This window comes from Tenrec ecaudatus, chromosome 10 (assembly GCF_050624435.1).
Source record: "Tenrec ecaudatus isolate mTenEca1 chromosome 10, mTenEca1.hap1, whole genome shotgun sequence".
NCBI lineage: Eukaryota > Metazoa > Chordata > Mammalia > Afrosoricida > Tenrecidae > Tenrec > Tenrec ecaudatus.
This window is the reverse complement of record NC_134539.1, coordinates 16,219,603-16,233,640: the sequence shown is the minus strand read 5'-3', so window position 1 is coordinate 16,233,640 and position 14,038 is coordinate 16,219,603. Positions and strand designations below refer to the sequence as shown.

Below are 14,038 nucleotides of genomic sequence, written 5' to 3'. Positions count from 1 at the left end.
TCTAACCCAAGGTGACACTAGGGCCCCATAGTCAGAAGTCCTAGTGATCACTAAAGGACTTGGAAGTCGATAGCCTCCTCAGGCCAGCGCTGCTGGGTGCAGACTGCAGTCTCCATGGACAAAACATGGACTGCAGTTCCCCAGTGCGGGATCCCATCCTCTGGAAGGGAGCACTGGACCGTTCCAGCCAGGCTGCAAAAGCAGATACCTACACTTTATCCTGGAGTGCCAGCTAGTGTACCAAAGCTTTTCACGGCCCCGGGTGCGCCCAGAATTTTTTTTTTTTCTGAAGAGGAAGCCATGGGCCACACAGCTTTGGAGACTTATGACATTGGTGGCGCCCTCTGCAGTTGTGCTGGGTGGAAACACCGCTCTGTGCGCCAAGAGAGTCCTGGAACCCACACCCACTTCAGCGCCAGGCCCCCTCAGTTTACCGCCCTTTGCTTTCCTGCAGTCTGCAGATACTGGGCTGTTTGTGGCCGTGAACCAGTCTGTCAGTGCCGTTTCTCTAACAATGTGGGTTCACTCTGTGTCTCTGTCACCTTTTGTTAATTCCTATAATATTTCCATTTTTGTTGTTGTTTTTCATAATGCTTTGGCACACTTAAAAGACAACCCTCTAGTGGAAACATAACTTTTACATGCACTGGGAAACAAAAACCAAACAAACCATGTGACTCGCTCTCTGATATAGTGCTTGCAAACTTCGGCGGTCTGGAACAGCACGCTCAGTATCTCCGTGGTCTGCCTGTGTATCCGCACCATCGGGCCTGACCTGACAGCACCTCACTGTGGCTGTGACCATGACCGTGACTGTGACTGAGAACTGAGGTTCACAGGGATCTCTCTTCAGAACACAGATTTTGAGTCTCTCTCCTCTCTCCAGCGATGTTCCTGTCACCATGAAATCACTGAATGAGTTCAACAGTCAGTCAGACATCAAGGCCACTGAGTGGACTGTTACCTTCGACCCTTCGTTCTTAAACAATTTGCAGGGGCATGAAAGTCCCCCACCTTTCTGTGCACAGTTGTGCTGTGGAAGCCTTTGTTCTCAGGCCAGAAGCAAAGAGAGAACAGTGAAGGGACACACTTTTTATTCCTTGTCTACGGAAAAGCACAATGGAGAGGAAACTGCCCTATCCTACATCCTGTATTCATTCCTTCTCTGGTGCTTTGTCTCCAGGCGTCCAGTGCGATTCCACTCTTTCTTCCCTGCACGGAGGGATCGAATCGGGGACAGGGGTTTGGTTTCGGGGTGCAGCAGCAGTTCATTTCACAACTGCCAACAGGGAGAAGGGCTTTCCCCACTGGGGTGGCGATGGGAAGTTAAGTTGCTCAGAAGTTACCTTTAGAGTTAAAACACCAGAAAGATTATGCAGGGTGTGATTCAGGGAAGAAAATATTCACGAAGTATCTAAATCTGAACTCTTCGGACACAGCCAGAAGAGGGGTCTTACAGCAAAAGACGTTGTGTCTGAGAGAAAACATGGCACTCCTCCCCGCGTGGACAATTACACATTTCTATCTCACTTCAGGAGCCCTGGAGGTGTAGTGGGTTCCAAGCTGGGCTACTAACGGCAAGGTCAGCAGTTCAAAACCACCAGCGGTATCCACTGGAGAAGGATGAGGCTGTCTAAAATCCCATGAAGAGTTACAGTCTTGGAAACCCACAGGGGTAGTTCTACTGCCCCACAGGGTCCTCATCAACTCAATGGCAGTGAGTTTGTCTCACTTCGCAAGGAGGATGGGTAGCCTCCTTATAGATCCAGAGCTTTCGTTTCTTCCTCCTCCTTCTTTTTGTACTTCAAATATTTAATAGTCCAGGTACTAAATCTTCATATTTTAGGTTTGATTATATTGAACATAGTCATTTCAGTTCAAATGACTCTCAATGAACTGAATCATCAAGAAAAAGTAAATAAAAAACCTAGATGACTCCTCCAAAAGTAAAGATAAAACAGATTCAAATACATAATTAAATTTTTAGAAAATGTGTTTGGAAAAATTACTAAAATTCTCTTACCCATCTACAACAGAAGGCATGGATAACTGATTGTGGATATAGGTTGAACTCATGGATCAATAGTAAAGACATACTCTGCTACATTTTAGATATAGTTTATGAATTCAAAATCATTATTTTAAGCTATGATTCACACAAAGACTGTGTTTTGTAAGAGAGCTATAAAAACACGTCACCAAATTGAAATTGAGCAAAAGCAATCATTTAAAGTAGACCTTTAAGATAAAGTCCATAGTTTGTAAGCAAGCTGCCTTCTTAAAATGCACGTTGAAAGAAAAGCTTAATGGAAGCATTACCAGAAAGCATGGCAATCAAGTTGGACTCTGTGCTGGCCCAGGGGAGACAATCCGAACCCAAACCCAGCCCATTGCTCCCAAGTTGATTCTAAGTCATGGCAACCGTTTATTGGGGTCCAGAGGTTCTATGGGAGCAGACAGCCTCCTTTTACTCCCAACATGCAGCTGGTGGGTTGGAACCACAGACCTTGAAGTTAGCAATAGAATGCTCACCTCAACACTGCCACCAGGGCTCTTCAACATAGACAATCAGTCCTTACTATATTTAGAAGTGAAGAACATACATCGAAAGTGAAAATAATTGGGGGAACTACAACTGATCTGGGTCATTTAAGTCATTAAACTGGTTGCTAACTGTGGTGGCCTAAACTACAAAAGCACGTACTGCCTCAAAGTTCTGCAGGCTCAGAGGGGAAGATCCATTTCCTTGCCCTTGTCAGTATCCGGCAGCCACTTGCACTCCTGGGCTGTGGTCGCTTTCTCCATCTTCAGAGTACATCACGCCAATCTTTGCTGCCACCATCTCATTTCCTTCTCCTTGCTATAGTCAAATGTTCCTTCACCTCCCTTTGACCCTTCTGCTTACATTTAGAGCCCACCCAATAATCCAGAAGAGTCTCCTATCTCGAGACCCTTAGCTTAATCACATCTGCAAAGTCCTTTGTGCCAGGTATGCGAACATTACAGGCTCCAAGAATTAAGATACGAATATATGAAGAGTTAGTATTTAGCTTACCACCAGGCTACAAATATGCATTTTTAAATTGCCATTCTCACCCTAAGAGGACACAGGTCAGAAACTTCATGAGCTTGACATAGCAGCTTTTACCGGTAAGAAATGTAGTAAATTATTTTACTATTTAAAAAAAGACAGTGACCTATGTCATTAAATGATCATGGAATTGGCATTTCTGCGGTCTCCAAAATTCCTATGCATGTACTCCTGCACCCCACCAAAAAGGTCTGTATTTAAAATGCTTGCAAATTGTTCAATAACTAAGTCAATTCAGCATGAGAATGGTTATTTGCAGCATTTCTTTGATGGAGATGAGTGACAGCGAGGATTTTTCTAGATCACAGAAAGTTAGTAAGAAAATCTATATACTGGAGTATAAAGTGATACTTCCTTTCCCCTGAAAAAAACGTCGGCAGTTGTTCTCCCTAGAAAGGCCCATGCTACATATCATTCTGAAGGAGGTAGAGAAGTGAACAGATCAACTGTCCTCGCCAACGCAACCCAGAGCCCAAATATGCAGCACGCTCAGTCACTGAGGCGCTCAGAGCGGTCTAGAGTCTCTCAGATCTCCATAGGAGATGTCATTAAATCTTCTCATCCTGCTGGCTCTGACTTCTGGGGGGAAGCATATGGTATAAATATTACCAGAGTGGGTAGTGAATGCTAATGACCACTCAGGAGCCACATGCTCCCATCTCAGTGGCCTTTAGCATCTAGTTGGCTACAAATGTGACATGTTCTGATTGGATTCTATCGTAATTTTGAACATGTAACTTGGGATTTCCTGTGTAAAATATAACTGTGATTAGACATCTGTACATACGGAGGGACATACACATTGATGTTTGATCTGATCCCATCGACAGATGATAAGATCAGAGTAGGAAGACCGACACCTGCACACGGCAACCGTAAAGGGGCTTGGTCCTCTTCAATGAGCAGCGTCCGGAGAGAGGCACAGCAGGAACTGGCTGCACAGACGAGCACAGGCACTGGGCTCTGCCGCCAGGTAATATGGCTGTGCTATAGGTGAGGCCCAGACACGATAGCGCACGGGTTGGAAAGCTGTGTTTCCGTTTCTCTGCGGACAGTACCCTCATCATTGTGTGGGGAAAGCTGGTCTTTGGGGATGTACAGGAATTGTTCTGCCACGTAGACTAGCAATGAATGGCACTTTCAGGATCCTGAAAAAATTTCAAGTTGCATTTCCTCTGCCTCCCATGACATGGGTGTATTCCATAATACTCAAAGCTATAAGTGGCTAGGACAAAGAAACAATTTGGAGGGATTTGGTAAAAGATGTGATTTTTTTTTCTGCATCTAAAACTTCCTAATGTTTTCTACCAAGCTAATTGTCCAGGTTTGGCGTGATAGGGGAACAGCCCTGTTCCACGGCTGGAGAGTAGGGGCTATGTTCTCTGAGCTCAGATGGCATACATCAGTGGGCGAAGAGGGCTACTAACACAGTGAGTCTATCACTAGTTATCAAAGCCTACAGAAAAAAATTCTCAGAAGTTGGGTGTGTTTGAATCAAACGCCACTGGAACAGATAATAGGAGACCACGGACACTGGGACGCCAGCCGTTGTTTCCTAATGGCTCACTGCTCCGTAATGAAAACAATGCCAAACATGGATTTTTGTATCAGAATTGTTTGTCAGAAGTGAAGGTTCGCACCAGGAGTTAACATCACTGGGGAGCTGAAGGATTAATGCAAAAATCAAAGACGTATTACAAATATTCTTTTGTTCTTTACTGACCAGGATGCAAAACAGCAAGGGTTTAACCTTTAAGGGTTAAAGAGTTTAATCAATGTCAATGTCTGATCTTCTGAAGGCGATAAAGAACAGTCTGTCTCCAGATGCCCAACAAAACATCACTTTGTCAGGCCACAAAGCGCCCAAAAGCGTGTCAAGTAAGTTACCAGAAACCTCTTTGTGGTAAGAACTCGGCTCCTTCCTGTTTGACCTATTATTTGATATTTGACCAGTTGGTTGCAAGACACTTGCTCTTTCTAGCTGAAATGTCACTGGGGCATCCTGTCAGCTCCCCGACATCTCGGCCTGACATACAATTTTACTTTTGTGTGCTACAAGGCAGAAAATGCAGGGCAATGGCCTTGCTTTAAATTCTGTCAGCATCAAAGATGGGCGTCACTCTTGGGTCCTACCAACAACCAAACAAAACAAAACAACAAAAAAGGGGGGAGTCTATTTTGAAGGTCAAAACAGCTATTACCTTGAAGTCCCATTCTACACCCCACCCCCCAGCCCCACCCCACCCCGCCACACTTACACTCAATATATTACCTGCTAGGCAGCTGCAGGCAGTGTCCTTCGAAAAGTGCCTGAGCAAACCACAGAAAGCCTCCCAGTGCACTCGCTCTAGCTCCTTAGCAAATGCAGACTTCCTAAAAGGATGAGTTTGCCCTGCCTGCAGGGCCCCGATGCCGCAGTTAACTTCGCTTGTTCAAACGGGCAAGTGGTATCATGTAGCTGTACAAGGAGCAACCTGACCTTCTCACATTGACCAGGAGTGACATTGCTGTGCGGGAGGAGACGCAGTCACATCATTTCTGTTTTGCACAACCTGCTTAAAGTTTGCAACTAAATGCTTGTCTTCAGTTGAGCTGACAAGAGAGAAGAGGGGGCTCAGTGAACCATGGCAGGGCTGCCATGAAATGACAGGAATCATTGGCATACATTTCAAATAGCTCTCTCAATCCTATTAAAGTATTGCCGTCCTGCTTTAAAATAGACAAGTATGAAACAACTTTGATAGATAGAGACTAAAATGGCTTATTGATTTTTTTAAGTCTCAGGGAAATTACCCAAAATGTGTCATTCTTTTAACATTTAAAAATATGCTGCATTAAAAAAAAAAAGGAGCAGCAGCGATAATAAAGAAGACTGAAGCGGGAGAAGAAGGTTGGCTATTCGGTTTTTCAAGGAGACACAGACACCCGCAAAAAGCTCCGCTAAAGGCAACCACCACCATCGCTGCTACTTGTTCTGCCACAAACCCCCCACCCCGTGCCCCACCTCCAAAACAACGGCCAAGGGCACTGGGCACTCTTCCTCCGTTCTTTATTGCCTCGAGTCATAATCCGATTTGCGTGGGTCTCTTGGCCTGAGCAGGGGCAGCCACGGGGGAGCTGTGAGCTGAGATCAGAACCTGGGGCGTGGTGCTCATGAACGCCTCCTTCAAGAAACCGTAAGTTGGGTCGAGTTCAGCTTTCAGCGGCAAAAAGTCCCCGACGACAATGGTCTCCGTGGGAAGAGTGACTCTGGAAGGAATGGAGAGATTGGAGTGGTCCCGAGAGCCTGCCTGTGATGTAAAACAGAAACACACAATGCGCGTTAGTCTACAACTCTACCATCAGAGCCTCCCACCCTCAGCATCCAATGAGGCTGATGCTGCCATGCCAGGGAGTCGTGATGAAGAGCTCGGCTGCTCACCAAACGGGCAACTGTTTGACCCGACCATCCATTCTGCAGGAGAACCACCTGGCAGTCTAAGTCCGTCATGACGCTGCCACACAATTCCCTGGGGAAGGCCTGGGAGCAAGCCACCTACCTCATCGTCCTCCCTCGGGGAAGCTGGTGGGCTCTAACCACCGACTTCACGATTACCCCGCCCCCCCCCCCCCCCGCCCCGGGCATAACCCACAGGCCACCAGCGCTCCTGTGGAAATCCTATCGCACAGTTCTACTCTGCCCTGTAGGGTCGCTGAAAGTCAGGATCCACTTAATGCCAAAGGGTTTCCTTCTGGATTTGATACAATAAAACCCCCAAACGAACCCCACTGCCATCGAGTTGACTTCAGCCCAGAACAACGCTACAGGACAGAGCAGAACTGCCTCTGTGCGCTTCCAAGGCTGCAGATCCTGGCAGGAGTAGACAGCCTTCACTTTCTCCATTGGATATAACAAAAGAGAAATAACAAGTTACTTTCCTAGTGAGACTGAGGCACAGCTTTTCAGGAACAAGAGGTGGCTTTTTATAAAACATTTTCTCAACGTTATTGCTTCACAGTCAATACTGACCAGGCATTTGCACCTCTGCTTCAGTCCACTGGTAATTTACAAAAGCCAACCCTTGATAGGCTTATAGTAGAGTCGTATAGTATAGTCGTATATAGGATCTATACAGTTCATAGTACAGTACATAACACATACTATATAAACACACTATGTAATATGGAAGATCCGACTACTTAGAACATGAACTATAGACATGTATGTTTGAAACTCTATCAGCCTGAGTTATTCAACTGACCACAAAGAAACACACCACCAAGAAAAACAATCACTCAATCCTAATAACCTCTAGAAGCAGGGGAGGAATTAGCAAGCAGTTAGCTGTTTGAAGCCACCAGCTTCTCCTCATGAAGAAGAAGAGCGGGCACCTCCCCCACCACCCTCCCACACACACACACAAAGAGCGAGCCGTCTCAGAAACTCACAGGGGCAGCTCGAGCCTTGTCCTCCAAGGCCTCTACGAGCCAGTTGACTTGATCGCTGTGGGTTGGGATAGTTGAGTAACCTCTAAGAGGAGCATACTAGGCTACAAAATGCTAGTACCTTTGATAATAACGCCACCAAATAATTTCAATAATGACTGCTCTTGGGTAGCAGGGATGAACAATGTGATTGCAACATGAAATCAGTGCGTCACACATTTTAAAACATTACTGGTATCCAGGAACCACTGGAAACCCACCAAAGTGCCACACACTCCTAGAGAACTGGAGGGCAGAATTAACAGTTCTATTGACACTTCGTCTAGGTATCATACAAGTCAATAGGTTCAATATCAAGGAGAGCTATATAATCATTATCACAATCAATTTTAGAACATTTTCTTCTTCCTTTTTACGCATTGTTATTAGTGTAATTTATTTTATTTTAATTTTGTTTAGTTTTTTTAGTGTAATTTTTTAATTGTAGCAAAAATATACACAATAAAACCTTCTCCAGTTCACAACTTCTACCTGTATAATTCATGCCATTGATTATACTCTTCCTGTTGTACAGCCATTATTTTACAAATTATTTCCAAATCCTTTTCCAAATTATTCCACCACCACTAACATAAACTTAGTGTCCCCAGGGGACAACTCTTCCCCCTTCACCCATGGTAACACTGGTCACATTTAAGTTTGGTGAAGTGATAGAGCTAAGCCAGAAGCAGCACATTGACAACACTGGACAACGCACATTTCGGTGCCTCAAATATTCGACTTTCTACAGGTATATTGACCAGCTGATTCTGAAAGTGTCTTCCCAGATCAGCTTTTTGAGAAGCAGAACACATGCTACATACCACTCTTCACTCTGCTCTCCCATATTAAAAAAAAAAAATCAGGACGTTTTAGTGTCATGTTAGCCAGCATGCTGGTTTTACTTAAAGGAGTTTGTGTTGAACTAAATATTTATATCAAGTTATATTTCACATGGTATCCTTTGATCTAAAGATATATTTAAGCAGTGCATATTACAGGAACTTGGAATTTTCCCCAAGTATCGCTTCACCTTTATTAGGAACTGAATAGCAGGCAGTGCCAATTTGTTGTCTTTAAAAACTCACTGTCTATAAGAGTTGTATGAGCCCCTAATAAAATGATTTTTTTTAAAAACTCGCTGCTATCGAGTCAATTCTGACTCATGTTGACCCTACAGGCCAGAGTAGAACTGGGTTTCACAGACTTTACCTCTTTACGGGAGTAGGAAGCCTCCTCTTTCTCCCGAGGAGCAGCTGGTGGTTTCAAACTGATGACCTAGTGGTTAGCAGCCCAATGAGTAACCACTACACCACCGAGGCACAGTGGCCCTTATAAGGGGCCAGAAATAAGAGTCCGTGTACAATAACTAAAGATCCCTAATGGCATAGCGGACTATGTGCTTGTCTGCTGATCACCAGCTCGGCTATTTGAGCCCACCAGCCACTGCAGGAGAAAGATACGGCTTTCTGCTTCTATGAAAAATTACAGACTCCGAAACCCACAGGAGAAGTTCCACTGTCTTACAGGGTCGCTATGAATCATAAGCGATTGATAATGGGTAATGGGTTGGGTATAATAAATAGAGATTCAAATGTTCTAAAACCCAAATGGGTCTGTTAAGAGTTTGAATCCCTTTATTAAAATCAAAATTCTCTAGTTTTGGTGTAAGATGGCACAGCTTCTCACCTATGAACAGAAACTCTTAAAGGTTAAAATTTTTCACAAAAAAAATTAAAATTTTTCTTATAAGAGAACTTGGAGTCAGCCTCACCTCTGAAACAGTTACCGTGAATTGTCCATTGATGTCCATATACTAAAATGTGTTCTGAAATGTTTGCTGCATCACTTGAAGAAGAAAAATTTAGATCTTCAAAATATTTATGAAAATTGCTATGAAGTCGTACATTTTCAACCCTCTAAATTGCCCTCAGACCTTCCATATAGGTGCCTTTTCAGCTTCTTTTTATATTTTCCACTCTTCTGAAGCTGTGCTCTGGCTCTGCAGTAGACAACTCGTAGTCTCTGCACACACAGTGCGGTCTCCCACACTGAAAAGGAAAACCTGCTGCCATCTAGTAGAGGCTAACTCATAGTGGCCCTATAAAACAGGGACGGTCTCCTCCTTGGGGTTTCCAAACCTTTAAATCGTTTAAAGGTTGAAGAGTGACTGCTGGGTTTGAACCGCTGCCCTTCTAACTGGCAGCTCAATGTGTAGCCAACTAGCCACCCTGGGTCCATATACAGCCGCCCTTGGAAGCGTCTCAATACTTCATTCTTTTTCAAATATTTCTAACTTCCTTTTGTTTTATCCTGTAATTTGTAGGTCTGGATTCTTCTCATATGTAAAACCAGGATGATAAATTAATAAAATAGTATAATGTAATAGCTGAAAATATAGTGGAACATCATATCTAGGAACTAGAGCTGATGCAACCTATGCAATGCAATTATCTGAATCGTCACCCCCACACACCCCCAAATAACCTGGTTTAGGAATAGGCCTAAAACCAAGACACCCAGAAAAAAATGTTTTTGTGTTGGGCTATGTAATTAGCAGTTAACACTTAATATAAGCCAAATCTTATCAATGAAACAGGGAAGCAGTATGATATTTACCTCACTCACTGCCATGGGGGCGATTATGACTCATAGTGTCCGCATAGTAAATAGTATGCTATTAAAACTCCCCCTGTGGATTTCTGACACTGTTAACTGCTCGCAGGAACCGAAAGCCTCATCTTTTCTCGGCTGAGCGACTGATATAGATGGTAGAAAAATAGTAACCAATTATATGTCAGGACAATCAAATTCACAGCAAGTGAATGTTACTGAAATAATGTTAAAATCGGTGTAGTTACTAAGTATCTCTGCTAAAAACCATACTCCATATTGCATGGGTCTTTAAGAAATGTTTTGGGTCGATTCTTTAATATTGTTTGATGACCAAATAGCCTGAAGTACAGGGTCTGCTTGATTATGTTGTGTTACTTAAAACCCGTTCGTCACGTGCAAACAAGAGATACATGCTGTCAATGGCTTTAGGAACATATTATAAATTCAACTATTGTATGTGGTACCATTTTTGTGGGTTTTTTTTTTTTAAAAAAACATACAACAGGAGAAAAATCAATGGCTGCATCCAACACCTAGTTGAGCTGTTTTCTTTGATCTTGGTTCTTTTGATTTTGTGATAGACTCCACTGCAAGCCTAGAGCTGACAGGGGGAAAGAATTTATATATATATATATATACATATATATATTTCTTAACTTCCAGGATATAAGCCCTATGAAGAAGAGGACCGTCATCCCACGGACTCCTGAGCGCAAGCAGTGGGGTACTTAGCAGCTTGGAGGAGGTGTCAGGTGCAGAACCTTAATACGGGAACAACAAGGGCAAATCCGGCAGGGGCGGCCTATCAGTTCAGAACCAGTGCAGAGACCTCTCGTTCCAGCAGAGGGTGAAGGTGCCCAGGCTGGCACTTGTCCTCGTACCAGAAGCTCCCTTGCTGATTGGCTGAGCTGTGTGTATGAATTTGGCAACATTAACTGTTGCTGATTTTGCTGCTGTAAAGATTGTACACATCTTAACGTCTCCTTCGGTCAGACCCAAGTGAGGGGGATGCTGTAAGAACAGGAGATGGTGGCACCTTATTAACTTGTGGCTATGTTTTGTTTTATAAATAATATACTTCGTGCCGGGAGTTATTTATGGGAACACATTACGCACTAGGGATTCTGTTTATTTAATAAAATGCCCTGTCCTTTGCTTGGCTTCAACTCCAAGTTCAAAGGTACTTTCCAGGAGATGGATATTAAGTTGATCCACTTAGCGGATCTCTATCGATCCACTAGGTCTGGTCTTTTTTTAATAGAAATTTCAGGTTTGTTCTACATCTTTCTGCCGTCCTATCCAGGCCCTTCGCTCATGTCCCTGGTCAGAACAAGCCAGCCGCATGCATAGTGCTACTTAGTATGGTCGATGAACATTTCCAGGAAGGCTTCAAACGTTTGTTGTTACATCTGTCTACATTAAGCTCTGTTCTGGGAAAACAAAAACGGTATATGAAAAGAAAAGAGGGTGCAGAATCAGGTTAAGGAAAGCTGGGTGTTCTCAGCAGGTGTCTTCTTCTTGAGAGATTGGAACACAAGAGGGAACTCTACTGAACTGACCAGTATTAGAGATCCATGCAGTTTCTGAGAACCTGCGTTCGGTATTCGAAATGTCTCATTTAATTCTTATGATTTCATCAACCTCACACGTTACAAATCTGGAAAGCAGTTGTTAGAGAAGGTCTCACTAGCTCCTCGCGTCTCATTAATTTTCCATGGATTTCAGCATTCAACAACGGGGCTCAATGTTGTCCTTTCTGGCCTGACTTTTCCACCACCTCTATGGCAGTTTCCCATGCATGTTGGATGGTTCTGGGAGCTTTGCCATCAGTATTTTCAAACACCGGTCGTGTCCCCCGTGGTCAGCAAGCGGAGCTTCCAGACGAAGGCAGACTGACAAGAAGGTCCTAGCGGAATACTTACCTGTGGATAGCAGCTGAACAATGGCTGACATCGCGCTGGAAAATGAGGCCCTGACGTTGGAAGGCACTGAAAACAGAATTGGGAAAGAGCTCCCTCCTCAAAGTCAAGTAGAATTCAATTACATGGATGTAGCAAAGCTTTCAAGGCCCTTTCTGCTGGTGTGGCATGGCTCAAAATGAGAACAAAACAGCGGGCATCAGCCAGCATCCATTACGCCTTTGAATTTGGAAAGCACAAGTATGAATTTCGGGAAATTCGAAGTCATAAAAATAAAATGGAACACTCAAAGATCAATTTCTAGGCATCCATGAGATGAGCTGCGTTGGCATTATGGGATGGACACCATGTCAGTGAGTTCTCTTTCTGTTTGCTGTTTGCTTTTTGAATAGGACAAACGGGAGAAGAAGGAGGTCACATGAATTATCGAAAATAACATTTCAAGATCTACCCTGGAGTACAACCCTGTCAGCAATATGATATGATAATACCTATACACCTATGGAGAAGACCAGTTAATACAACTATCATTCAAATTTTTGAACCACTAATGAAAAATATGAAGAAATTGAAGATTTTTTTTAACCAATGTCTGCAGTCTGAAATTGATCACACACACAAGCTGCAGGACAATTAATGATGACTGGAATGTAACAGTGGAAACAAGAAGGATTGGGAGTTTGAAAATATGTCCTTGGAAATAGAAACAACAAAGGGAATCACAGGGCAACATTTTGTAAGACCAATGTATTATTTATTGAAAATACCCTTTAAAAAACACAAACGGCGACTATACACATGGATCTCACCACATGAAACACACAGGAATCAAACTGACTCTACTGGTGGAAAGAGACAAAAGAGAAACTCACATTATCAGTCAGAATAAAACCAGAGACCAACTGCAAAAGTGACCATCAAATGCTCATTAACAAGTTCAAGAAAATAAAAACAAATACACTTGAGCCAAAGCATGATTTTGAGTATCTCTCACGTGTATTTGGAGGCCATTTCAAGAACAGATTGGATGAGCACTAAAGACTTACACCCAGATGAGCTGCAGGACAGCATCAAGGACACCATACAGGAAGAAAGCAAAACCATGCTTGTCAGCAGAGACAGCTTCCTCCTGAGTGTAGACTAGCTAACGCAAACAGAAGGAAGGACGCAGTGAAGAGAGGAACAGAGGATTTCTGGAGGTGACTCAAGAAGACAATGTCTTTCCAGGAAATGTACAAGGACCTGGAGCTAGAAAACAAAAAGAGAAGAACACAACGGACTTTTCTCATGTGGAAAGAGCTGATGAAGAAAAAATATAAAGATTCTAATAATAAAATCCAAATCTGAATGAGGTAATAGTATTAGAGCTTCCATTCAGAACACCCAGTTGAGAGAAGGCTATGGATAATAGTGAATGCCCAGACTCCATTTACAGGCTCCCCACATGGATTACGCCTCTGGTGAATTCCGTCTAATTATAGTCCCAGGGTTGACTTGCCATGCTATCAGACTGCATCCTAAAGTCAATTATGGATGATGTACTGAGGTTAAAATATAACACTTTATCATCGGATCTGTCTTTTGACCCAGGTTAAAGTTGTTTCCGTTTTTAACATATTTTTCTTTTCAATTAAGGTTTTTCTTTATTTTGCATTATCTTGTTAGAGTTTGTTAGTTTCTTGGTTTTGTTCTGTGTGACTCTTTTGGTCTGTAAAATCAAGGCTAGGTAAATCTATAATTACCTCGGGCATGGCAGGGGAGGATGGGGGGGGGGGGTGCGGAACAGAATGCTCACCACAGTGAGTAGGAGAAGGGGGAAATGTTCTACAGTTGACTGCGGTGAGTAGAAGGGGGAAATGTTCTACAGTTGACTGCGGTGATGACTCCACGACTCTTCTTAACGTGGCTGCACTATTTCAATGCAGCGTTGGTGAGTTACATGCCAATG

At 43.4% G+C, this 14,038-nt stretch overlaps 1 protein-coding gene across 1 annotated transcript in view; it reads right to left on the bottom strand.

Moving 5' to 3' along the window:
- Positions 1 to 5,375: 5,375 nt before the first annotated feature.
- CCDC171 (coiled-coil domain containing 171) overlaps positions 5,376 to 14,038 on the bottom strand; it is a 292,925-nt gene continuing 284,262 nt past the window's right edge. The window contains exon 27 of the mRNA XM_075559944.1: positions 5,376 to 6,381. Coding sequence (XP_075416059.1) covers positions 6,154 to 6,381 — 228 coding nt within the window. The 3' untranslated portion in view covers positions 5,376 to 6,153. The remainder of the gene's footprint in view (positions 6,382 to 14,038) is intronic.